Here is a 27,429-nt window from a genome sequence, read left to right as displayed (position 1 = left end):
TAAGTAAAGATCATGTTCCATGAAGATATTTTGTAAATTTCCTACTGTAAATATAAAAACACATTCATTTTTGATTAGTAATATGCATTGCTACGAACTTCATTTGGACAACTTTAAAGGCGATTTTTTCAATATTTAGATTTTTTTGCACCATCAGATTCCAGATTTTCAAATAGTTGTATCTCAGTCAAAAATTACAAATAACAAACCATACATCAATGGAAAGCTTATTTATTCAGCTTTCAGATGATGTATAAATCTCAATTTCGAGAAATTGACCCTTATGACTGGTTTTGCGGTTCAGGGTCACATATTTTCCCAGACACTATCTCTGACTGGCACTGGTCAATTTTGAATTCAAGTCATCTTAAAGTTCTTCTTCATATTGATACAATGGGAGTGAATGGGATCCAAAACTGTTGGGTTCCCAATACTCTTCATAAACTCTTTTATGTTCCACAGAAGAATGAAATGCAAACAACAACAACATGAGGCGGTATTTTCATTTCTGGGTGGACTATCCCTGTAACTGTGCATTACAGAGTTTTGTCTGGTAAGTTTTCGCTATGTGGTTACGTATTCGCTTTGTAATATACAGTGCATAGTATCTTTGGATGACAGGTCAAAGGTCACATACTGCCTCCTTGCTAAGTGCATCTGCAATGGAGCTGGAGTCCAGCGGCACTTTAGGTGTCTCCTTCACACTCTCTTCCACCTTCTCCATCCAGGACATCATCTCATCCAGGCCGTCCTGCACACTCAGGGAGCGCGTCAGAGTCACCTGCAGCTTCTCATTGCGGTCACTCACTGACTTCGACAGGTTGTCGTATCTCTCTACGATGTCATCTACAAACAGAAAAGCATTAATAAATGATTTTCTTCCCAAAAATATTTTATGAAAAGAAACTGCTTATTACAGTATTTTAGCATCTAATCATACATAATGTAAACTTCTTTGTATATGTTATACTGCTTTTAAGTTATGCTGATTTAAATTCTTCATGGTCTTAAAATAGGCTTTATTTTCTTTATTCAAAATGCTTTTTTTTATGCTTCTGGTGTGAAATGTGACCCAGACATGTTTTTGTGAGATTTTTGACTCACCCACTGTCTCCTGAATCTCCCCTGGATGGGACAGCAGGTCTCCCTCTGCACTGATCAAGGCATCAGCTGTTTTTCTCAGCGTATCCACCGCAGCCTGACGGGACGTTGTTTGCCCTTGAAGACTCTGTCACAGACCAATGCTTATTACACTCCACTAATAGGACTGCAGCCAATAGACTGATTATGTTAAAAGCACAACATCAATTGTGTGTGAACTATATCCATCTCCACAGGCCATACGACACAGGGACATTAAAAAGGCTGAGTTATTTAGCATAAGGACATATACATACAAGGTCAGAAGACAGTTGTACTATACAGTACATCCCTAGAGAACAGTAATGCAGCATGAATATATTTTCTGTGTGTGTATCTGATCTCACTGCTGCTCAGCCGAATCTGGTCTGAGTGCATCATGGGAGAAGTAATCTATTTAAGTATGATTAGCATTGTCTGCTTCTGTATCCACTTCTGCAAGAACAGCGAGCTATAATACAACACAAGCAAATTAAATCTGAGCTACTGTAAGTTATATGTGTTGTGGCATGTTTTAAGGGCTATAAATGAAACGACTGTGTCATTTATTTAAAGTGCATTTTTATATTGGTATGTTCAGTTTTTCTGAAAGCGAATAACAGTCTCCATAGAAAAAAAATAAAGAAACAAATTTGTTTAAATAGTACTAGAGTGCTGTTTTTAGTTCTATCTTAAGTGAAAATAATACTTTCATAGCTTGTTCAGCTTTTGTTTATGATGAAATTAAATTGCAAAAAAAAAAAATACAGATATTAGGTAACTTTCTGGCTTATGTCTAAGGAAAATATATTGATTAGGTATATTTTGGTCTATATAATACATATTATTATTAGTTTGTATGGATGTTTTTATCTTTGGGAAAATACAGATTTTGTTTTGTTTTCTCCACTGTAGCTCTATTGTTTCAAAGAGAGTAATGGGTATGCAGCTGGAGATGACATCTATAATGACATCTTGAACTCTTGTTGGCACTCAGAAGTGAGAGTTTATGCTGTCATGAGTTTCAGGTGGATGTAGTAGCATTGTTATATATGATTATATAATACTCAAATTCCAAAAATGTAATTGCTCAAATGAGAATGACCAATACAATGTATATATTTGGACAAATACAGTTATCGTGTCATAATGCTCTTGCCTTGGTCTCCTCCAGCTGTCTCTGTAGGGTTTGTGGGTCTCCAGCAATAGGCTCAGACTGCTGCCTTCTGGACTCTTCCTCAGAGGCATTCAGCCACTTCACCAGAGCACCACTGGCATCTTCATACTTCTTGTATTTGTCCACCACGTCTTTCAGGTTATTTCCAAGCTGATTACACTGAAATGCATCAGAAGTATGTTTTTTCAGTGTATCATTTAAAAGAATTAGTTTCATTTTTTTATTATTTATATAAAAGACTGAAGGGTTTCTGCTGAATACTGTTTGCAGAATTTAGAGGCAAATGCTGCCATCTATTGGTTGTAATCAAAAAGTGCTTAATTTCCCATCCAGCAAAATGATTCGAAACTACTCTTAACACTTTAGTTTAGGGACCCATTCTCAGTATTAATTAGCTAGCAAGCCTATTATTAACATATTGGCTGTACTTATAAAGCACATATTCTGCATGACCATATTCTACATCCCTAATCCTACTCAATACCCTAAACTTAACTACTGCCCTACTAACTATTAATAAGCAGCAAATTAGGAGTTTATTGAGGCAAAAGTCGTAATTAATGGTTTGTCAATAGCAAGAATTGGACCTTAAAATAAAGTGTGACCGAGAATTCAATTATAATGTTCCTGGAAATAGGCTCATTTTTTAAAGCAAAACAGAATTTCTTTCTTTGTTTTTGATTTGCAGTGACCTCTAGGATTTGACATTTGAAATACCTGCGTATGCAAGGCTTTGTAGCGACTGGCGGCAGAGTCCAGCCTTTCTTTCACTGCAGCACAAGTCCCGGACATATCGACCATCGGCAGGCCGTCCGATTCACTGTGATCGCAGGCCTTCGCAGCGTCCAGCACCTTCTGACCGGAGATGGTTATGAAGCGCAGGTCTCCTTTATGAGACATGACGTCTTCAGAGAAACTCTTCTGTCTCTGTAGATTGTTACTCAGAGTGTCCAGACCAGCAGCGGGCGCACCGAGCTCCTTCATCTCCCCTTTGGCCTGCTGTAGCCACGTCTCAAACTCCTCACAGTCCCCCTTGAACTTCTGAAGCTCCTCCTGGACGGTCTGGACCTGCTTCATCTGCTGCTCGGCCTGCGTGAGAGAGGCCTCGTAGCGACCCTTCAGCTCTTTAATGTCCCTCTGTAACTTGTCTTTTTCAGCGGGTGACAGGACCTGAGCCTGTTTGTCGAGTAACGCCTGTGCTGACTGTGTGGCGATGATCAGATCCTGCTGTTGGGACAAGATCTCCTGGTGGTGGGCCTGTGAATCGAGAATCAAGAGCTAGTAAGTCAAAGCATTTTATTGCCATTATATTTCCTTTGAATTTTAAAATCGAATGCGTTTTATTCAGTGTTGTTGAATTGTTTTCCCCTTTTTCACCTGAATCTCATTTAGGCTGTTAACAAGTCACTGTGACGAGCGGGGGCGGGGCCGAGAGCCGTGGGAACGGAGCGAGGCCGGTGGAGTGATTGCTAATGAGGGACACCTGCACCCACTCACCGGTCTCGAGTCTCACGGAGGAGCTCCGGAAGGATAAAGGAGGAGTGACTACAGTGTTGGACGAGAGAGGACCAGGCCTGGATTTTATTTTGTGTTTTGGTTTCTTTTGTGCGCGACAGTCGTCCGCGAGGGGCTGTCGCGCTATTTTGTGCTTATTTTATTAAAGTTTTGTTTAAGTGTTCGCCGGTTCCCGCCTCCTTCTTCCCGTGCCTACGAACGTTGTTACAGTCACCATTAAGTTAAATATTCTGGGTCTAATGCACCAATATAAATAAATGACCTTATGGTGAATATAATTGTTTAGCCCTTGTTTCTACATTTTCTTAAAAAATCTCAGTAGGTGAAATGTTTGTCAAGTCATGATATTTACATATACAGTTGTGATTGAAAGTTTAGAATTTGCTATATTTCTGCATAAGTATGACCCACAAAAAACTGAAACAAATGCGACCAAAATATTAAAGGAAATTCAAGACTAATTCAAGACCAACAAAGATCACTCCAAAAGAAAGAAGTGACGCAAGAAGATGTCCAAATTACTTAATTGCCATCTAGTGCAGAAAATTACATGAGATCATTGTCTTTGCCTGGCTTCCATTCCATTTTGCATGAGAAGTGTAATAGTACACAGTAGTATTGTAACTTCTCAGCAAATGAAGGCCTTTCTCACTTTGGCTAATGTTCATATTCATGAGTTCGCCATCAAGAAAACACCGAACAACCATGGTATCATGGCAGAGTTGCAAGGAGAAAGCCACTGCTCTCCAAAAGGAACATTGCTGCCCGTCTGCAGTTTGTTAAAGATCATGTGGACAAGCCAGAGGGCTATTGGAGAAATGTTTTGTGGATGGATGAGACCAAAATAGTACTTTTGGGTTTAAATGAGAAGTGTTGTGTTTGGAGAAAGGAAAACACTGCATTCCAGCATAAGAAACTTGCCCTATCTGTGAAACATGGTGATTGCAGTATCATGATTTGGGCCTGTTTTGCTGCATCTGGGCCAGGACGGCTTGCCATCATTGATGGAACAATGAATTCTGAATTATACCAGCAAATTCTAAAGGAAAATATCAGGACATCTGTCCATGAACTGAATCTCAAGAGAAAGTGGGCCATGCAGCAAGACAACGACCCCTAGAACACAAGTCGTTCTAACAAAGCATGGTTAAAGTTCATGTTTTGGAATGCCCAAATCAAAGTCCAGACCTTAACCCAATTAAAATGTTGTGGGTGGACCTAAAACAGTTTTTGGGGTCATTTTTTTGCAGAAATATAGAAAATTATATAGGGTTCACAAACTTTCAAGCACCACTGTACAGTATATACTCAAGTACTTACTTGAACCCTGTTAAACTGCTGGTCCAGATCCAGGTCTTTACCGTCTTGTTTTTCGCCAGCATGTAGACTTGTGTTGTCTGTAGTATCTAATGCATTTCCATTAGGATCATCTTCCTCTCCAATTATTCCCTTCATTGATGTGTACTCAGGCATGTTTCCATTCTGTTTAACCATCTGGTCCTTTTGTATTCCACCCATTTCTTTCTCTTTCCCAATGTTGGAGATCCAGCCTAGAAGACCCTCAATCTTAGTTTTGCTCTCTTCAAGTTGTTCAACAGCTGCCTCCTGTACAGTACAGAGAGGAAAAATAGCTTTGGTTTACAGAAAATAATCAAAGAAAGTAAACAAAAATACGTCTTAGAGCCAACACAAACTAAATGCAATGGAGGAAGTGACTAAATTCAATCTTTTGAAACCTTTTGATTGAATAGTGTTTGGGAAAGTGTTTTTCCCCTCTAACCTTCTCAGTCTCCTGCTTGATAGCACTGGTCAAAACCTGCTCTAGATCCTTCCTTGACTCTTCTGCCTTCTGGTTAAGCATATTCGCTTTGCTCTTCAATTCCTCCAGTTTGTTCTCAAGAGCCGATATCTGCTCTGGAGTGAGTTTACTGCGATTCTCCTCCAGAAACTTCTTTGTGCTACTGATGACTTCATTGAGCGCACTGGCATTAGCCTGGAGGTCTTTCTGTAAAGCCTGAGAGACCAACATAGACACACACACACACAATTAATCACAACAAGCCACACAAGGCCATGTGTTACAGTGATTTTACCACAGGTAAGGGTTACCTGTTGCCAACCATTGCCAACGCATTGCTAGGCACTTGTGAAGGTGTTGGTACAGTTGTCTGGGTGTATTGCTGGGGCATTGCTAGGTTGATTTGTGTGGTTGCATGGCTAAGCATTTACTGAGTCTTGCTAGAGTGGTGTGGGTGAGAGTTGCTAGGATGTTTAAAAAATGGTGTTGGGTCATTTAAAATTAACAGCACACCTTATTTATACTTCAGATATTTTTCATGGTTGTTCCATAAATGTGTGGGATCAGATTTGTGTCTATGTTTTGACACAGGTAATGATGCTTAACATAGACCACCAATAACCTTACAAATGAATGCATTACATGTACAAGTCGTAGAACAGGTTGTACCTGATGCTCTTGTTGGTATTGCTGGAGGTCTCCCACAGTCTTTGCACTGGCAGCCTGCTGCTGGTGGCCAATGAGGCGGTTTTCTGTCTGTGTCAGATCATCAAACAGCTCCTGCAGCTTTTCTGAAAACTCCCTCTGCTTCTCCACAGCAGCCTACCACATAAACACTCAGTTAGAAAGAAAAACTAAAACCTACTCCACAGAGCTAAAACACAGCAGCACACCAAATACTGAGCATTTAACCATTAGTAGTGACTGAGTATGCTGTAAACATGCTAGCCGTTCAAAGGGATTTTGGCAATGGTACAGAAAGGTGGGTTAGTGCTGCCTTTACTGCTGGAAAGCATATCCACATTGAATAAAACGTTGGTCCTTTGGTAGTTAAGAGCTGAAATGGTTCAGGCAGCCTGAAAAATGCAAACATGATCAGAAGAAGGTAAGTTGGTGGCAGTGATCAAGCCATGGCTTTTCTGATTTGTAAATAGAAAAAAAGTAACGTGATTAAACTCAGAGCACTGCAATGAACATCACACCGCACACAAATAATACATTCATGAATAGACCAAAACTCTTTTTAAAGACCCCACAAAGTGAAAAATTTAGTTTTGAGGCTGAAATTTACTCTACAGGCTCCTAAACTCCTAAAAGTTGGTAAAAATTGCTAAAAAATAGCCATTGCCCATGGGTAGGGTTGCAAAGGGGTGGAACATTTCCAGTAAATTTCCGGAAACTTTCCAAAAATCCCTGGATTATTCCAAAAAAATCCTGGAAAGTTTCCAAAATTTCTGGAATATTTCCTAAATTTACTGGAAATTTTCCACCTTTTTGCAACCCTACCCATGGGCATATCCACATTTTGCAACATCAAGTAGCAAATGAAGTTAATGACTATGGCTTAAACACAGTGCTGTTGTCTATTTTTAAACAGGATTAGCAAATTGTTCAACATGTTCTGCACCAGTTTCTTGTTTCAAAAGGAAGAATGTCAATGCACCAAAGGAAACTGCATACAAGCCACTTCATGGGGTCTTTTGGGTTTCCTCTTTAAGGGCAATGAGTTTTCCAGTGCTTCATATCAAAATATACCACACATCAAAGCAGCAACTTCATGCATTTTAATGTTATTAGATAAAGGTCAATGGTCAGTGTGATCTCTTCGATCTCTCTCAGACCTGCTGCTGAGTCTCATCCTCACAGATCTCCAACTGGATCTCTAGAGCTTGTCTCTGAGTGAAGACTCTGTCCATGAGCTCTTTGAAGGATCTCTGAGTAGTGCTAAGAGCCCTTAGAAGGTGTCTGCTGTCAGTGGGACTCAGGAACTGAGCATGCTCAGAAATGAAGTTTTGGATATCAAAAGCAGCATCTTCCAGGAGCTGTCGGGTTCCTGATAAGTCTTTCTCTATGTCCTGAATCACGAACAATGAAAAACACTAAGCAAAACTGTTGAACAGATAGTGGCTTCATTTGATATGGGAGATAGACATCACTTTTTAACTGTATGAAAAGACTTGTATTTCACGCAACTTTGAAATAACACAAGTCAACTTACCTTATTTTGCTGAATCTTGTTCTTAATTATTCCTATGTTATCAGCATCCATGATATCAAGCTTAGACACCATCTCAGAATTGTCTTGCATACAAGCTGAGACCTTCTGAAGAGAGCTTAGCAAATCCTGATACAAGGTTTCCAAATGGATCTGTAACCCATATTTGAACAAGTGTGAGAATCTAATTTTCATCATTCTCTATTTACTCTTGCTTTCTTTTCACAAGCCTTTACTAACCTTCACTGTCTCAATGGCTAGCAGAATAGCATTATTTCGCTCAGCTGACAAGTGGCAAACATCTGTGAAAGCATTCTGTAAATCTACATAGACTGTGGCCAAATCTTGGTGGATTTGCGTGGGAACGAGTTCATCAGCGGAATTCAGAAGTTGCTCTGCTACACTCAAATCTGCTGTAAGCAAGTCAGGGAGAGCGGCAATCTGTGCTTCCAGAGACTAGAAACAGTGTGGGAGTAGGTGGGGAACAAAAGGAAGGAATTGTGAAGAAGAGCGACAGAATAAAAGGAACAAGCGATAGACTACAGCACAGATAACTATGCAGAAAGAAGGCACAGGCAAACAACTCTGTGAGTCAAGGGAACTGAGGCTTTATATTTTATAAGTGACAAACCTGAACTTCCTCTAACTGACAATGCAACCCCTCAATGTCTTCTGCCAACGGACCCTTGGTCTGCAAGTCGCTTCTTATATCTTCAAGAGTATCACAGTGATCCTGAAGCCTCCCAACACATTCCAAGTAATTCTGGGTGGAATATCTCTGCAAGAAGTACACCATTATACTTACACCTTCATCCAAAACATGCATCTGGATGACGCAGAGTTGATAATACAAAAATCAGCATCTAACTCAGTTGAGAGTAGTATCAGTACTCACTCTAGGTTTGACTCCGTCTGTTTGCTGTATGAATGGATCCTCTGCCATAGAAACCAGGTGGTTCGAGTCGGTTGGCTGGAAGTCGTCATCTGCAGCAGCAGCATCATCTGTGGTTGGAACAGGAATGATTTTGGCTTCCATGCTTTCTTCTCTCAGGGCAGTGCCTCCCAAAGGGCTGCTTGGCTTTCCATCCACTTCCTCGAGCATTCCTTTATCTCTATCTGTGGAGATCCCCTGAATCATCTCCAGTAGATCAGTCTGATGCTTTGGTTCATCATTACTCTCATCAGATGGCCAGTTCTGAGCTTCTCTTCGTTCTTCATGTTTTTTCAAATCCAAGAGGATATCAGGATCCCCACCTCTCTCATTTGAGTTGGGATGATTGGTTGGTGAGATTCCAGAGTGGTGCTGAATAATTTTAATAATGCTATCGATGGCTTGGCATTTTTGTTTTTGAGTCTCATCCACACTTGCTCCATCCATCTTCATTTGGATTATCTCATTTAAAAAAGACTTTAAATCACTGCCTCCCATTGATTTTGGTAAACTTTCATCTTCGGCCATTGCCATGTGAGGTAAATGAAGATCATCTTGGTGTACACCTTCAGCAACCACTGTATCTCCAGCTTGACACTGGTTGAAGATGTCTCCGCTTTGTTCGCTATTTTGATCAAGCATGATTTTGACTGAAGGACTTGGAATTTGGGAGGCAGACTGCAAATCATTGAATTCTGTGATTATATCCTGTGAACAATGACCTGAGGATAACTCTAGCGTTTCTACCAAGTCTTTTACTTGTGTATCATTGTCACTTGTAAAGTCTGATTCAGATGATCTGGCTAACTCATCTTTTGTAGTGGTCTTTGGGGCTACATGATTACAAAATATGCCTTGCTCACTTGGGTGCTGTATGTTATGGTTACCTCCACTTGAATCACCTTGACTAGAATTAGTAACAATTTCAAGTGGTAACTGCTCGGAATTTACTGTTGATCCAACTAAATCCATTAAATTGAGCTGACATGTGTCCTCAGATCCTTTGAAACCTACAGAGTTTTCAGTGTCATCATTCTTTTCTACCTTACAGTCAATACTGCTTTCTGCACAGACCGCACTGGGCTCAACTTCTGTTTGTGGTGCATTTCTGTCCTCATATTTAACCATGTCCTTTACTCTATTTTCAGAACTAAACACACCTGAATCCTCAACAGAATGCTCATCATCTAGGTTCTCGCTTACATTATTGGAGTATTTATATGATGCATTGGTCTGAGATGACACCTCCTCTTTCTCATTCAGCATATTCTGAGCTAATGTGTGCTGCTCATCAGTACTTAAATTCACCCCTGCTATAGTGGCACTTGTGCAACATAAAGATGAGTTTGACTGCGGTTCAGCAAGTGTTATAACTTGTGCAACATCTTCTGCCATTGGTATTGAAGTGCTTAAGCCCTCAGAAGACCTTGTGTCAAAATATGCATTTGTTTCAGACTCCACTTTGGACCTGTTGAATTCCTGTTCAGGATTAGGTACACTCTCTGATTTCCTTTCTTCAGAGCAGATATCACTTTGTGATGAACATGATATCCCACAGTCACTCTGTACAGGGCTAACAACCTGACTCGTCGTTGTCTCAAGATATGCCACCTGCCTGACACATGGAGAAGGACTTACAGTTTTACAAGAATCATCAACAACAAAAGTGTCCACGCTGTTATGTGGTCTTTCTGTCTCATTTCCTTCCAAAGTGAAACCTCTTTCTCTTTCATCTGTAGTGTCTGTGTTGTTTTTGGAATCTATAGTCTTGAAACTAGCACACTGTTCATCACAATCCTCCCCTATTCCATTAGTCTCAGAAAATGTATCAAACATATTGTCTTTTGTTGAAATACCTTTAGATGGTGTGTCAGTAATGGTGGGTAACAGAGAACCCTGACTACTGCTCACACATGCTATGTCTGTAGATACCTGCGTGGCTTCATCTGATCTCAAGCTCATCTGGCCTCTTTTTGCTAAGTCAGGCACCATAACGTCTTCCCTTTCATCCTGTTGTGAATGTAGCATCCTCTCAGCCTCTTCATCATCCAACATCCCAGACTGGTGGGCATCGTTTACACTGAGCACACACTTTCCCTCTGGATCAATGATGGCCTTCCTGATTGCCTCTGAAGAGAGAACACTTCTGCTGAGATCATCAGTAATCAGACCCGTCTCTAAAGCATCACAAATGCGAATGGTTTTTCCAGCTGCTGCATCATAGAAACCACCCAGAAGGTTCTGCTTTTCCATGATCTGTAGTGCTCCCTTACTTGAGATGCAGCCTTTACTGACAGAAATGTTCAGAACTGACAATGTAGCATTTTCGGTCTCTTTCAAACCGTCCTCTTGAAGCTGCAGTGCGAGTACTTCCAAGACAGTCTCTTCATCAATAAGGCCTTTACCGAGAGCAGCTTCAAGGTCATACCGTTTTCCAGAGGTGACATCTAAAATCCCACCTTCCTCCACTTGTGCCCTAAGAAGATGAATGGCATAATCTCTCTCAAGTTTGTCATCCCAAACAACCTCTGTATGTGGAAATTCAGAGGGCATTTCTGTATAACTGATTGTTTCACTGGACAATAGTGTGGAGTCTTTTGAATGTTTTTCCTTGCCTTTATTGGCATCATGACATTCGGGATTCACTTCCATCGAGCACAAACTTGAGGCAGTTGCTACTATAGAAAAGGTTGTTTGTGGTAACTGCATTGCTTCCGATGGTTGAGGAGAAGCTACGTCACTTGTTTCTGCTTGGCACTTGTCTGTGTTTGAACATGTAGAATCCTTAGACAGTTTGTTAGTTTCAATTACAGTCATATGTCCAACACTGTCTAGGAAAATATCCCATTTGCGATCAGTTTCTATGGTATTTATTACAGATTCAGAGGGTAGAGTAGGTTTTAGGCAATTGTGTAATGCTGTAGAATTCACCACTCCATGCTCTTTTTCCATTGTGCTTTCCAAAGGTTTGCATATTTGCAATTCTCCCAAAGCACTATAATCGGCATTCAGACAAGCGTTGTCATTGTCAGAAATGTTGTTATTCATTTGAGACTCTTCTGAAACCTTCATATGAAGTCCGCTAGTCTCATCTACATGTTCTGATTCTGATGTTTCAAAGAGTAATTTAGCCATTTTATTTAACTGCCAATCAAAGATCAACAGTCTTTGGCCTGACTTTGGATCCATATAGCTATTCATCTGTTAGTTTCAATTACAGTCATATGTCCAACACTGTCTAGGAAAATATCCCATTTGCGATCAGTTTCTATGGTATTTATTACAGATTCAGAGGGTAGAGTAGGTTTTAGGCAATTGTGTAATGCTGTAGAATTCACCACTCCATGCTCTTTTTCCATTGTGCTTTCCAAAGGTTTGCATATTTGCAATTCTCCCAAAGCACTATAATCGGCATTCAGACAAGCGTTGTCATTGTCAGAAATGTTGTTATTCATTTGAGACTCTTCTGAAACCTTCATATGAAGTCCGCTAGTCTCATCTACATGTTCTGATTCTGATGTTTCAAAGAGTAATTTAGCCATTTTATTTAACTGCCAATCAAAGATCAACAGTCTTTGGCCTGACTTTGGATCCATATAGCTATTCATCATGAGGTAGGAAATAAATAACTGTTTCGCCTCAGAGGGAGATGGTGCATCTGTGCTGTTTTCATCACTGATTTCTTCACCGGCTGAACAAGATCCATCGATTTGAAGCTCCCGCATTACCAGCCAGGATGAAAACCTGTTATTCAGTTCATCTATATCAGGGAACACATCTGGGATTTCTATTGTCTTCAACAACTCTTTTGTAAATGTCTCAACTAAGTTGTTCTCCACCGCTGAGTCAATGTCAACTACCTCAGAGGTTTCAGGTATGTACAAGGCTGTTATTTTGTGCCGGTTACGCAGCAGCTCAGACGCCAGTTTGCCTGTGATCATGTTTTGCTGAAGAGAGGTGGAGAAAGAGAGAATTTCACCAGCGTTAGGCCAAAGAAGACCCATGAAGGCCTTCTGTCTCTCCAGAACTAACAATGCACTGCTGGAGCTTATTAAGTCACACTGGACAGCCTCATCGACGGTAAGTCTCGACCTGTTGCAAGGATTAACAATGCCACCATTTTGGGCCTGATGGCTCAGTATCTCACTCGCAGTGTCCTGATCGATCAGACCCTCGGATAAGGCCTCCTCAACAGTCAGCTTTCGGCCAGTTTTGGGGTCAACTATGCCTCCTGCAAACAACTGGGTGCTCAGCAACCGAAACATGGTCTCTCTATCAATGATGCCCTCGTGCATGGCTTTCATAATGCTAATCTCTCTCCCAGTCATCAGGGATATATTTCCATCTTTTCCACGTTTCACTGGAAGCAGGCAAAGTCCTGTCAGCTTGTGCACAATGCTGCTCTGCATAAGCTGACTAAGTGTGACTTTTTCTGCAGTGTTGGGGTCAATCAAGTTCTTCCAACTATCCTTCCTCTCCAATATCTGGATAAACAGTGACTCGGGTATCAGGCCAAGTTGAAAAGCCCTTTCCAGATGTAGAATATCACCAGTGTATGTCGGTCTTAACCCTCCAGTTGCAAGCTGGATTTCAATGATCTTTATTGCTGTTTGCTCAGATATAGCCCCATTTTCCAGGGCTGTTATAACCGGCAAGGGTTCTAAAGCAAATTGGAGATTCTGAAGACATTTTTTAGCTTCATTCAACTCTTGCAGTTGCTTGCACATCGCGTCATCCACAAGTCTGTTCTTGAATGCGTCCTCCAAATCCATATACAAGTGCTGTTCAGGCCAAATGAGTCCAGTGGTTATAAGCTGGGCCTCTAGAAGACCAACTCCTGTGTTCTGGTCGATGAGGCCGTTGTTCACTGAGCAACACACAGACATGACAGCTCCACTTTCAACATCCAGAATCCCTTGGATGACCTGCAGTGCCTGGAAAGAGATAACAGAAATCAGGATGTTTCTAAATGCATGTTCAAACATGATCACTAGATACATTTCCATTGCAATATTGGTTATAAAAATGATCAAACATACTCACCCGGTCCATGGATTGGACTAGCTCGTGTGCAACAGTGCAAGTCATCAGCAAGAGAAATGGCACACAATAAAAGCTTACATGCATCTGTGAACAGAACTCTTAGTATTTTGTAGAACAACACTGTTAGAGAAAACTCGCTGGGCATTATGTTATTATCTGCAGTGTGCTGAACCCCATGTAGACAAAAAGAATGTCCTCAGGGTTTGCTGTGAAGAAAGAGTGAGAGTGGCTGGCATGCAATGTATGTTTACAGCATACTCAGTTGACCATGAAGTTTTCAATTACACACAAAGTCTTTCTTCATCTTCGCAATGGTGGGATTAAAGGGTTAAAGTGGCTGAGATCTTACCATGCTATATATTTCAAGCTGTCAAAACAAAGGTTAATCATGCCGTTGGAGAAAGTGTTTACACTTCACATACAATAACCACCATATATAACCAGCATTGGGTTGCCAGTGGCAGAATATCTTTATCTCACCTGATCAGCTGAGGAAGCTGCATCTGAACACTGTTGAGAGAGCTCGCTGTAGGCCTGATGAAGAGATTTCAGCTGTTCTTTTGCTTCTTGCTTTTCTTCTTCAGTCATTCTGGTGAAAGAAAACATTTCACAAAATCAATTCACAAGACATGCAAGCACATGCAAAGAAACAATGCTATTAGAGCCGCCATTCATTCTCAGTGAATGCTTTCCCTTCCGTGGACATAACATACTTGTCACAGTGTTTGGTTAGCATCAGCTGGGTAGTTCTCAATGCTTCTCCAATTTGTTCCTTCTTTGTCACCATCTCCTCCAGTGACATCTATAATAAAACATAGGAAGTCAATAAAGCTTTACAAGCACAGTGTTTTAGTAAATCACAATTAGGTTGAGATGACTTCGAAAACCACTTCATCCAACATCTACTGTAGGCCATTTAACTATTGGAACTCAGAAAAATGTTTGCTAAACAACCATTAGCCATACAATTTGCAGAAAATGTAGGCATATGATACTATTGAACATCTGAAAACAAATTCCATGATTTAATCTTATATATATTTTTGGATCCAAAGGTCAATGACCGCACTTCAACTAAAACAGTAAAAGAAACAAAGTTCAAACAAGAAGGTATTGTAATTCCCATCTATACATCTGTCCATTTTCCAAACGGACTTATCCTCTGTAGGGTCAGTGGGATGCTGAAGCCTATCCCAGCATCTCAGACCACAGGTGGGGGACAATTGTGGAATTCATTGGAGTTCACAAACAGAAAATGTAGTGTCTCCAATTCACTTATTCTGCATGCCTTTGTGTTGTAGGAGAAACCAGAGCACCCAGTCAAGGAGAACATGGAAACTCCACACAGAAATGTCTCCTGACTCAGCCGGGAATTGAACTAGGGACCTTCTTGTTGTGAAGTGACAGTGCTACCCACTAAGCCACCTCAATATTCAAAATTATTGAGTAATCAGTTATAGATAACTAATCAAGTTTGTGACCATGTGAACTGCCTTGTACAAAAGTTACTGGTGCCACTGAAGCATAAAATGCTCTTAGAACAAATCATACACTTACATACACTTATGGAGTTTGTGATGTTAAAGCAAAAAAAATGAAATTCATGTAATTTTTTCTGTTATACTTTCCAGTCAAATTGTTAGGCCGATAATGTGTTTGTAATGAACAGAAAATGCAACATACAAGCATTTCCACAAGTGGCCACTTTTGGATCCCACTGTATTTTTAAAGATATGTTGCCATGTTTATATAAACATCACGATTGAGTTCTAAAGTTTTTGTTTGGAGAAGTATATGGAAGAAGGTCTGTCATTAGGGACACTGTAAATGGATGAATGATCATTCAGACACAACTTTCTAATTTGGTAAACGGTTTATTTTAAATGGCATATAAACTGTTCTCTGCTTTGGGTCAGTCGACAGAACATTTACCACCTAAATTACTTGGCTATGACAACCAAGCAGCACTCCAAAATGAGTGGTGTGCAGGACTGTGTTTGATGAAATGTAGAGATATAACAGCATCACTAAAGCAAGAAATTCTGTAACCACCAAAGAATGCAGTGATTTAATGCTCAGTGTAATTTGTACAGTTTATCACACTGTACATGTAATGTATGCTGTGGATGTATTTGATTGAGCCATGTATGTGCTTGTGGATACAATTTATTGGATTATCATTGTTGTCTCTTGTGTAACAGTGAAAAATAGGAAGTGACCTGATGACTGGTTCAGATGTGATCTAACGAAATAGTGATTATTGTGATTATATAAATTACTACTTGCAATAAATGGATAGATACTTTATGGGTAAATACTTTCTGTGAAATGTGGGTGGATAACAGAAGAAGGTAACAAGTATGTGAACAACACAAACATATGAAGAGATGCAAAATAATCTTTATTCAGAAACATAACAATGGAAATGTGTATGTTCTGATGTGTTTGACATTAGCAAAGTTTGGAAATGATGAAAGCAATTCCCTGAAATGCTCACTATGTTAACAAGATGCTGACATTAAAACAGCTACAGATGAATTAAAGGGATAGTTCACGCAAAAATGAAAATTAGCCCGCATGGATTCGCTACAGGAGGCCTTCATTCACCCCCCGGAGCCATGTGAGACGCAGAAACACAGAAACACCAGCCCACTGCAATGATAGAGCTTAGAAGTGCCAGGACAATTTTTAATATAACTCCGATCGGATTCCTCTGAAAGAAGAAAGTCATATACACCTAGGATCCTCGAGGGTGAGTAAAACACAGGTTAATTTTCATTTTTGGGTGAACTAACCCTTTAACCTGTAAGATCCAAAGCTGAAGACCTGTTGAACAAAACAATGAAAAAAACAATCAGGTAGTTTGACTTGTTTACCTGGGGCTTACTAGTGCTCTCAGTGCTGGGTTTGCCATCACTTTGAGCCTTTGCATCTTTGTTCAGATTTGTTTTCATACTGGACATCCAATTTAACAACTTGTTAACCTTATCGCCATGCTCTTTCTTCTCATCATCAACAGATCTCTAAAATCATTGGGGGAAAAATTGTAGGGTGGATTAGAAAACAATGTAAAACATTCACAATTAGCTTATTAAATTCTATGTTTGAATAGAATATACAACAAGAAATCAGCAGGTCTTATGCTCCCAGCCATTTTATGTGGAAGCATGCTTGGCAATAAATTAAAAATGCCATTGAAAAGAAATAAATGGATCACAAGATATGAGACATTTTTAAATAATATCTTACAGTAGAAAAAAATCCCATATTTAAAGACTCCCATTTTCACCATTATGACTTAGATATTTTTCAGGATAACAATATATTCTTCTATGTTTGATAAAGCTAAATGAAAATAAACTAGCCATATCAATTACTTTTTCCGCCATTCATAAAACATTCACCAATGACCTGATTTTAGATTTTAGACATTGTCCAGAACCATATCAGAAGTGCCGATAGGTCCAGAAGTATTGGAAGGATGAAGTATTGCCAGTACTATGGGGTTTTGTTGCTTCAAGAAGGACGAACCCAGTGTGGCTGTCAAAGACACTCTTTTCTAGAGCTTCCTTGAAAGACATTTTTCGCTTGGTTTTGGGGCAGGTGATGCATTTTGAATGAGAGTTGTCATGCTGAAGATGCACAGCAGTTGCTTTGTCGATCAAGCAATTCTGTATCGCATCCTCCAAAGAGACTCTCTCTTGGCTGTCTGGGTTAATGAGCCCACCAGTCGCCAGTTGAAACTCAAGACACTTCACTCCAACATCTTTCGGGAAAAGGTTCTCTTGCATCGCCTGGGCCACAGTCAAAGTCTTTCCACTCTGAGGGTGAATGATACCATAGTAGGCTTGCTCACATTGCTGGAGCTGTCTGGCAAAACCTTCATCCAAGAGTCCTCGATGTTGAGCTTCTTTAATCAGAACCCTTTCTCCAGATGCTGGATCACAGATGCCTCCAGTGCAAGCCTGGGCTTCTAGCAACCTCAGCGCGGTGAGTCGGTCCACAAGGTTCTGCTGGTGTCCTTTGAAAACCGGGAGTCGTTTCTTCAAAGTCACATCCCAGAGTCCTGCGACGGGACTGTTTGGGACTTTAAAGACAACTCTTCTTGAAATCAAAAGATCAGCGAGCTCAGAAATACTGAGCTGACCACTCCGGTAGCTGTTGAGCTCCTCCATTTGGAGAATTTTCAGACTAAGAGCATTTTCAATGCAAAGCTGCCGCCCACTCTTATGGTCTGTTAGGATGTGTAGAAGGTTCCTACTTGAGTCCATGATTGTTATCTCCTGCCATTCGCTCTCTTGTTGTGAGAGAAACAGGTAGGTTCTCTTGTCAATGTGGCCAGCCTTATATGCTTCGTAAGCTGACATTTTCGCACCATTAGAAGTGTCGATGACTGATATCCTGTGTTTGCTGGATGGTGAGAGGGTGTACAGATGCTGGTCACCAAAAGGAAGAAGATACACTCCACCGTTGACATCATACACACAGATTCTGAGCAGTTCGCTATAGTACGCCTTCTGCCCTGTTTCTGGGAAGTGAAAATCTTTTGGGTTGCTGACTGGATCGTAGAGACTTTGAAGTGTGGCTTGATTTATGAGCCCCTGCTCTAGCGCACCATCCATGGGCACCCTACATCCAATCAATGGGTGAATCAACCCTCCAGTAGTGATCTGTGTTTCTATTAAAGCTTTTCCTCGATGCCTGTCTATAATTCTCTCCTCCATAGCTTGAAACACTGAAAGAATCTTCCCAGCATGAGTATAACCACTGACTGCTTTGTAAGCTTCAGTTATTTTATCCTTGAGATCCCCAGTAATGATATCTTTCTCAAAAGCATCTGACGGTGAGTACGCTTCACCTGTCATAGGATCAATGATGCATCCTGTGGTAGCTTGCGCTTCCAGAAACTCAATGGCATAGGTTTTAGATATAATTCCTCCTGCTGCAGCGTCTAGGAAGGACAGCTTTTTCTTGCTAGACTCCATGTAAACACCTGCAATTGAGGATGGTTTACCAGTGAATTGAGCAAGTGATGCCTCTATCTCCTCTATAGTAATGAGGCCTGTTTGCAACTTGAGTGCAATTTCCTGAGTAATTATTTTTGTTTTTACCAACTTTTTAATACTTATCCTTCCTCTGAGACCTTGAATTTTATTGGAAGAAGACTCTTTACTTGTCATAGGCGAGCCAGAAGCAAGATCGATGGAGGAATCAGAATCAATGATATTGAATGAAACAGTCTGGCTTTTACCAGACCTGCCTTTATCAGACACTGAGCTTTTTCTAAGTATAGTGTCAGTGATCTCACTCTGACTGTTACCAACCATCACTTGGTTTGTGTGTATTTCAAAAGTATTTGAATTCTGGAGTGAAACTGAATTTGCTGGTTTCTTGGTAGCATAATCCAGCGTTCTCTCGTTGATCACTTGCACTTTGCTTTGCTTTACTTTTCGTAGCTCCTCCAGCACTTTTTCTTTTTCCAGTGTAGCTACCTGCAAGCATGAGATCATTTATGCTATTAAAGCATGAAAATATGTCAAAATAAGTGTAGATGTCACTTCTGTACTTTTATATAATTACATTTTAATACATATATTTTATTATATAAATAAATACATTACTTTTATACATTTATATATTAAATATATTTATGTAAGAAATAAGGTGAAGTGTGTCATTTCTGCATCAACAGAACTGCAACAAATAATTATTAATAGTTTCATTCTGCCCTTCTCCCCCATCTTCTAATGCTTTTATTCACACAAGTGAGAAATATATGCTTGCTGCAATTAACATGGCGCTATTACTATCTGGGGTAAGCAGGTGGTAAACATAATTCTAATTAAGATTTATAGTGATCATGGCAGTAATAAATTTGCAACGTGATGATCAAATTCTGCAAAAGAACAGTCAACTATCAAATGACACTTGGGTTGGCTTGTCAGAATGTGCTTCATTTGGATGAAGTGAACACTGTTTTTCAAACTCAGGTTTGCACCTGTGAAAGTTAGTCCACTTAAAAAAATAGATTGGACTGTGGTATGGTTCGTGCGGAATCCAGTGCAGTTTGCTGCTGATATGAACGCAGTTGTCCTCAGTCTCAGAAATGAACTGCTATTGATGAGCTACAGTATGATTGGTCAAATTGCTCGCCTCCAGCAGAAACGGACATCTCTAGAACTTTTGCAGACCATTAATGCTAGATAGACCAACGTACAAAAGTGAGGCAAGCAACCCTACCTACTTTTCTGCTTTGTCCAGCGTTGCCGTTACCGAACAACAAAAAAGAGTTGCCGCTTTGATGACCATGATTACCAGACCCATATGATTCTGACCCACAAAATACAGGTGCGAATAGAATACAGGGGGAGTACTGAACTCTGGTTCGGATCAAGCAATGGAAGTGTGAGAGCACCCTTACTTATAGCTCTCTCTGCACATTGTTAAAACACATCAAGAAACGACACACTTCACCTTTAATGAAAGTTTTACAAAACTGTGAATGCACTTGAAGTCGTACCTCAGAGCTCATTTTCATTTTCTTGAGCTCCTCCTCCAGGTTCCGTTTCGCTTCTTCGTACGACGCAACGATTTTCTGAGTCAGCTGAAGTTCAGTCTTTAGCTTTGCCAGCTCTTCATCTTTAGCACACTGATGACTGGCTTGTCCGAGTGCCTCCAATTCTTTTAGATGTTTCTTCTCAGAACTGACTGCTACCTCAAGCTTCAGATTCCTCTCCTGTAGAGACTTCATTTCACTGATGTATGAAACAATCTGTTCCTTTAGAGATCTTGCTTCCTTTTCTGAGATGTCAAATTTTTGCTCAGTCTCTGTCAACATTTGCTTTAACTTTGATATCTCGTTGGAGCTGTCTTTGTGAATACTGTCAAGTTTAAAAATATTGGATTTTACTCTGATTTTCTCAGTTTCTAACTCAGAAATCTTTGATTTTGCTTTGAGAAGTTCAAGGTCAAGTATCCCCCTCTGCCTGTCAGATTCATCCAACTGTGTGCGTACGTTGCACAGTTGCTCTTCAACCTCTTGTTTTGCTTTTGTTGCATTAGCAATTAATGTTTTCAGCTTCTCCACTTCTTGAGACAGGTGCTTGTTGTCTCTCTCAGCAGTTTCCTTTAATTTCCTCTCATGCTCCAACTTTAAGCGTGAAAGCTTTTGCTCCATTTCAGCCTGCACTAGCTGCAGTTGAGTCTCGTAGCCTTTCTTTTGCAAGTCGAGCTTACCTTTGAGATCGTCAAGCATCTTTTTACAGGTATCCAACTGTTCACCAAGCTTTTGCGACCTCAGCTCAGCAGCTGCTGTTTGATTTTGCTTCTGTTTAAGCTCTTCCTGGGTCTGTCTCAACTTCTGCTTCAGCTCTTGTGTTTGCAGAGTTAAACTTGTGATTCTGTCTTCTGCAGCATTCCTATCCTTCTGAAAAGTGACTAGCTCTTGTTTTAAATTCAGCACAGATTTATCTGCGCTTGAGCTCAATTCTCGCATAACAGAACTTTTCCTTTGGAGTTCTGCCTCCAGCTCTTTGAGTTTGGACTGACTTAACCTGTTTTCTTCAGTCACTCGCTGTAGCTCATCTTTTGTTCTTTTTAGAGTGGAACTAAGATCATCAAATTCACATTTTAAAACCTGTAACTTCTGGTCAGCTGTTTGCTTATCCCTCTGAAGAGATGAAATGTCCTCTTTCAGGCTTACCGTGGCCTTCTCTGAACTTCCACTGATCCTACTAATCGTCTGCTTACATTTCAAAAGCTCATTTTCAAGTTCTCGAACTTTTGACAAGCTCTTTTTACCTTCAGATGACTCCCTTTGAGATTCTCCTATGGCTTTTTTTAAAGCCATGTTCAGGTTATTTATCTCGACTTTATGTTCCTGAACCTTCTGATTAGCCAGATTCCTCTCAGAGGTTCTAGAACTCAGCTCTGCTTTGAGAATCGAAATATCTTTTTCATAGTTGATGACGGTCAACGTGAGAGACTTGATCTTCTGCTGCAGCTCGGTGGTCTTTTTGGCTTCTTCGTTGTAATCTTTAAGTCTGATTTGAAGCTCATGAGATACCTGTGTTTTATTCAGAAGTTCCTCTTCAACAATTTTTACCTGAGATTTTGCACTTTCTGCCTGGGATCTGAGTATATTAATTTGCTGTTCCTTACTGTCAATCTCGATGGATGCTCTGTCAAGCTCTGCTTTGACATTTTTAATGGACCGTTCAGTCTCCATGTTAATCTTCTTGAGTTCTTCTACTTTCCTGGTAAGCTGTGTCACTTGCAAGGAACATTTCTGAAGCTCTAGTTCAAGGTTTTTGATTTTGAGTTGAGCTTCCTTCTCTGTTCTTGTCTTCAGATTGATTTCTTCTTTGGCTCTCTGCAGTTGCTCCTTCAAAACCTCTGCCTCACCTTTCAGGGTTTTAATCTTTTGGTCAGCATGTGATTTGTCCTGCTGGATTGACTCAATACTTACCTTAAGATGCCGGGTATCACTTTCCAATAACTGATTTTTTCTATTAAGTTCATTCACCCTGAATGTCATCTGCTCTACCTCAGATTGTTTGGAAGACAACTCGTCTTCCAAGCACCTCAACTTATGAGTGCTCTCCTGTTCCAAAGAGGTCCACTGTAGAAGTTTTCCTTGGTTGACTTTGAGCTGGTCTTTTAGGCCATCGACCTCTGTCTTCTGGAACAGCACTCTTTGCTCCAGAGCAGATTTGTCTCTTTGGAGAGACTTGATTTGTTCTTGATACACATAGACAGACTTTTTTAGTTCAGAGGTGTCTTGTCTCAACTCCTCTGATTTCTGTCTCATGCTGGACCTATCTGCATCCATTTCCACTTGTAGCTTCAAAAGCCTGTTGTTTGCTTCATCTAAGAGTTCTTTGAAACGCTGAGCTTTCTCCTCAGCCACAGTTTTGTGCACAATAATTGAGTTCAATTCAGACTTCAAGGACTTGATTTCAGTCTCAGCTCGCTTCTTGCCCATAATGAGCTCCTCCATTTTGCGTTGCAGGACTTCTGCCTCAGATTCAGAGTGGATTATTGAAGAACTGGTTTTAAAAGTTGCCAGTTGTCCACCATCTTTGGAGAAACCCAACATGGATTCACCTTGCATCATCCTGACTTCTGACTGGTGGGCCAGATCCATTTCCATGATTCTCACTTGGCTTAGAAGCTCTGCCTCGGCGTCTTCCTTAGCCCTAAGTTCTCGCTCTAACGTGCGACTGTGCTCCTCCAGGCCCTGGACGTCACTGTCCTTGCGACGTAAATGGTCTTCCAGCTTCTTACGGGCTAATGTACTCTCCTCTATGCTCTTTTTAAAATTGCGGAGGCTCTCTTCCAGGGAGGCCTGTTTGGCCTCTGACTGCTGAACCTGTTGTCGAGCACGATTCAACTCTTGCTCCATGGAACCCTTGCTTTTAATCACACCTTCTAGTTCAACACGATATTTCTGGGCCTCATACTCAGCCTTTGACTTCTGTAAGGTCAAATCCTCAATGGACTTTTTCTGCATCTCAAGGTCTGCCCCCAGGATGTCCAGCTGCTGTTGCCTGTTGGACAGCGAAGCCTCGAGTTCCAGTACCTGGCGCCGAAGACTGCTGATCTCCTCTTCGCTCGCAGATTTCTGCAGCTCCATGCTCTCAGTCCAGCTCAAGTACTCCGCATTTTCCAACGACTTCCTCCTCTGAAATGAAAGACACAGTCATCTTCCAGTCAACCACCTGGAAGAGAAGAGGCGGTCTTTGCCCACTTACCAACGGAAGGTTTAAAAACCACCACCATATTTGCATGTAGTCTTCAGCATGTTTCCAGGACATGCTTTCCCAAGAGACAAGGTCACCAGCAATGATACAAAATACAGCCTATTTTGTATCAAAATAAATGTCCAAGCACTGAGGAACATTTTGTATTGCAGGAAACACCAAAATATGTTTGTGTACGTTGTTAGGGTGTATGCCATTGTCCTAATGTGTCATTGGTGAATGAAATATGGCTGGAAGCATAGTCTTGCCAAATAGCATGCAATAAAGCTAGCAATAGCACTATACTAACGCTAATCCTCTCTACTGGATGAAGCATTAAAGACGGGAAAAAGTCAACAAATGTCCTACCTCATCCTCTTCCGCCCTCTTTAGTGTTTCACCTGCGAACTTCACATACTGTGTCATCAGAGTAACCAGGGCCGTGTAACGTGTACGAAGGTCCATAAACTGAGGAGCCAAACAAACAAAAAAAATACTCATACGTACTTAAAAGAATGCCAATGTAAGAAAATAGCCAGTTTATGAAAATATGAACCATATGAGAATGGTTCTATTTCCTTGACTGCTTCCTCTCGTACCTCTTGCTGGATGACATCAGAGGAACTCTGCATCTTCCTTCTCTTCACTGGAGACTTATGCTGAGAGTCAACCATGGCTCTATAAGTCATCAGTTGCAGTTCATAGTCCTTAAAGACAAACAAACATTATGAAGTTAAATAACTTTCTTTTACCATATACTTAATTGCCATTTTACTATTTTAGTGTCTATTTTATTGTTTGCTTTGGGGATGAAGTATCACTAATGGGCCACACTTCCACAAAAGTACTTAATGGTACTATGGAAAATTATGTTACTGCATGATTGCAATGTTCACATACCACAGTCTACCACGGTACCCTATATGTCAGAATATTTCAAAGTGATAATTTTGTCTTACTTTCACTCCAACTGCATACTGCTCTGAATACTTCTGGCATTCCTCAATTTTGCTTTGTTTTTGCTCAATTTCTGCGACCAAAACCTAGAAATAAATCCAATGTTAGGATTTGATGCAAATAACTTCTGTACTTATAAATAAGTACAATTTAACTTTTTTCGTACTTTCTGCTGGTTAAGGAACTCAGCCAATGCCTTGCTGTCCTCAGGTTGATTCTCTTGGGCCTTGAGCTGCTTGGTTTCCATTTCTTTGCTCCATTCATCCAGGCTGTTGTACGTGTCTTTGTAGTACTTAAGTGATTTGCTGATGCCTTCCAGGTCCCGGAGCCTAAACACCATGAAAAATCAATATATCACACATTATGAAGGTAAATAAATGAGAAATGTACTTAGCGTTGCAGCACAGCATCATCTAGGGGCAAAAGCATCCACTTAATGACCTGTTTTCAATCTGAGAGTGGATGTTTTGCCATCGTTCTTTGAGCTGGTCGGCCTTCTCCTTGTGCCAATCCAAATCAAAGTCTCTCTCGTTGTGCGTTTTGAACATTCGCTCACTGACCACTCGTGCCTTCTGCAGCTCGTCCTCCAAGTCATGGAATACCTCACGCCTTTCATCGATTTCAGACCGCCATTGCTAAAAAATTACGAACAAAAGTGTTAAGTCAAAGATATTTAATGGCTAAGCCATCATCGAGTTAGTTACAATGAGATTTTGTTACCTTAAGAGTGCTCATGACACCATCGATAGATTTGATATTAGCATTGATTGTATCCTCTTCGCACAACTTAGCTTCATAAAGCTTTACTAGAGCTTCGGCACTCTGACTGTGTTTCACCACCAAACTCACTGTCTTTAGCCTGTGTGAAAAAGATGATCACATCAAACAAGAAACCATATAGCAGCGATTTCTAGCTGATGAAATATTTTAGTGCTGACCATAACAAGAAATTAAGACAAAGTTTAAATTTAAAGATAAATTTACATTAGCCTGGTTATAGCAATCTGAAGTTTGGATAATGTTGGAATGACTAGGAAGTGCCACAAGTCTGATTCAAACTCACAATACTTGCACGAGCGCCTCAGCACACTTACTAAACACTAGGTCACATCTCCAGCTAATTATTCAATAAACTCTTCTTAACACTTTCAAACACACCTCATTTGAGGACAAAGTAAAGACTCACTTCTCCAGGTAGATGCAGCACATGGAGTAGACCTGGTTCGTGCTCTGAGTGAGGATGTTGAGCTCAGAGGAAAGCGTAGGGACGGATGGAGAGGAAGCTGCTTGCCTGAGGAAAACTTCACACTTCTCTCTCAGGGTCTCCAGGTCATCCTTCAACCTATCCAGCTCTACCTTCTTCTTCTGGACGAGTATGAGAAGAGAGGCCAGGCGTAACTCATTTTGCTTCGGGATCCAGATTTTACATTAAAAATGAAGTGGTGATCCAACTTGGTACCAAAAATTGTTTTTTGTACTAAACTGTATTATTATATTACAGGTGCATCTCAATAAATTAGAATAAATTGCCGTGGAAAAGTTCATTTATTTCAGTAATTCAACTCAAATTGTGAAACTCATGTATTAAATAAATTCAGTGCACACAGACTGAAGTAGTTTAAGTCTTTGGTTCTTTTAATTGTGATGATTTGGGCTCACATTTAACAAAAACCAAATTAGAATATGGTGTTTGTTAAATGTGAGCCAAAATCATCACAATTAAAAGAACCAAAGACTTAAACTACTTCAGTCTGTGTGCATTTAATTTATTTAATACACAAGTTTCACAATTTGAGTTGAATTATTGAAATAAATGAACTTTTCCACGACATTCTAATTTATTGAGATGCACCTGTATATTATATTATATTATATATTTTATTTTATTTTAAAAATATTTATTTATGTTCATCAGTCTGATAAAGAGCTCGAAACGTCACCTGTGGTGAGAACATGAGCTCATGAGAACACATCTCTTGAGCTGGGGTGTGCCTACTTTGATTTTTTGGGTTCAAATTTTTGTGTGGTGGAGCACCCACATTGAGCTTTTTGCCTACTGGATGTGTGCACTTGGACTGATTTTTTCAGTCCAAGTGCACTGATTTTTTTTGGGGGGGGGAACATAAATGAAGCCGAAGATCAAACCTCCTGTTCGGTGATGCGCAGCACACACTCCTGCAGGTCATCTCTGTCTAGCGGAGTACGGATTTTCCGGATCAGCTGTTCCTCGTGACCCTCCACCCGCATGCGGAAGTTACGCACCTCAGATATGAAGAGATTGTACACGGACTCCTCATGTTCTTCTGTTGACCACCAGAGGGCAATGCATTCAAGATGAGTACATCAATGAGACTCCATGTCCAAACAATAATCTGCAGTCTGTGCATTTGTTTGCAGTTTCTTGGTGACAACATAATGAAAATGTAGCTAGTGGCAACACAAATAAGCCATAATGTGCATATAATTGTAATGAGGGTTTTTGACAATTAATCTGGCAGACAATATTTCAGGACTCTATTATTAGATTACAGGCAGCAGATAGTGAACTCATGAAATCTCACAACGAGACCAACATTTGTTTGAGGAACAAAAACAAAATATTTAAAGTGTACATAGTAATTAAAAAATAGAATTAGGTGCATTACAAATGATCAATTGTCAAACTTCTAGATGAAATTTAAATGCATATCCACAAACACTTGCTCTCTAATTTCTCTAATGTTGATGAGGAGATCTGTGAATGGATAAAACGTCAATCCTTATAGTATTAACTTTCTACTTAATAGGCTTAGGAGAACACGTGTTTCTTGAGCATGTGTGCTGTATGTCTGTTTACTAAGTAATGCATTACAATATTGTGTTGATCCAAGAAAATGTAACTAATTGCATTACTTAGTTACTTTTTATAGACTGTAATGCATTATGATAATTTTT

At 40.3% G+C, this 27,429-nt stretch overlaps 1 protein-coding gene across 1 annotated transcript in view; it reads right to left on the bottom strand.

Annotated features, from left to right (window-relative positions):
- Nucleotides 1-27,429, bottom strand: part of dst (dystonin) — a 159,104-nt gene that overhangs the window by 49,949 nt on the left and 81,726 nt on the right. Inside the window, exons 26-43 of the mRNA XM_016566904.1 lie at nucleotides 26,641-26,798; nucleotides 25,682-25,860; nucleotides 25,216-25,354; nucleotides 24,937-25,130; nucleotides 24,662-24,824; nucleotides 24,498-24,581; nucleotides 24,138-24,245; nucleotides 23,908-24,006; nucleotides 16,675-16,821; nucleotides 14,512-14,600; nucleotides 14,279-14,387; nucleotides 6,279-6,431; nucleotides 5,592-5,825; nucleotides 5,132-5,416; nucleotides 3,014-3,553; nucleotides 2,279-2,455; nucleotides 1,105-1,228; nucleotides 638-846 (exon numbers count right to left, since the gene is read on the bottom strand). Of these exons, the coding sequence (XP_016422390.1) occupies nucleotides 638-846; nucleotides 1,105-1,228; nucleotides 2,279-2,455; nucleotides 3,014-3,553; nucleotides 5,132-5,416; nucleotides 5,592-5,825; nucleotides 6,279-6,431; nucleotides 14,279-14,387; nucleotides 14,512-14,600; nucleotides 16,675-16,821; nucleotides 23,908-24,006; nucleotides 24,138-24,245; nucleotides 24,498-24,581; nucleotides 24,662-24,824; nucleotides 24,937-25,130; nucleotides 25,216-25,354; nucleotides 25,682-25,860; nucleotides 26,641-26,798 (3,191 nt within the window). The remainder of the gene's footprint in view (nucleotides 1-637; nucleotides 847-1,104; nucleotides 1,229-2,278; nucleotides 2,456-3,013; nucleotides 3,554-5,131; nucleotides 5,417-5,591; nucleotides 5,826-6,278; nucleotides 6,432-14,278; nucleotides 14,388-14,511; nucleotides 14,601-16,674; nucleotides 16,822-23,907; nucleotides 24,007-24,137; nucleotides 24,246-24,497; nucleotides 24,582-24,661; nucleotides 24,825-24,936; nucleotides 25,131-25,215; nucleotides 25,355-25,681; nucleotides 25,861-26,640; nucleotides 26,799-27,429) is intronic.

Source organism: Sinocyclocheilus rhinocerous, unplaced genomic scaffold, assembly GCF_001515625.1.
Source record: "Sinocyclocheilus rhinocerous isolate Xijiao unplaced genomic scaffold, SAMN03320098_v1.1 scaffold552, whole genome shotgun sequence".
Lineage (NCBI taxonomy): Eukaryota > Metazoa > Chordata > Actinopteri > Cypriniformes > Cyprinidae > Sinocyclocheilus > Sinocyclocheilus rhinocerous.
The sequence above is the reverse complement of the archived record's forward strand: the minus strand, read 5'-3'. Positions and strand labels throughout refer to the sequence as shown.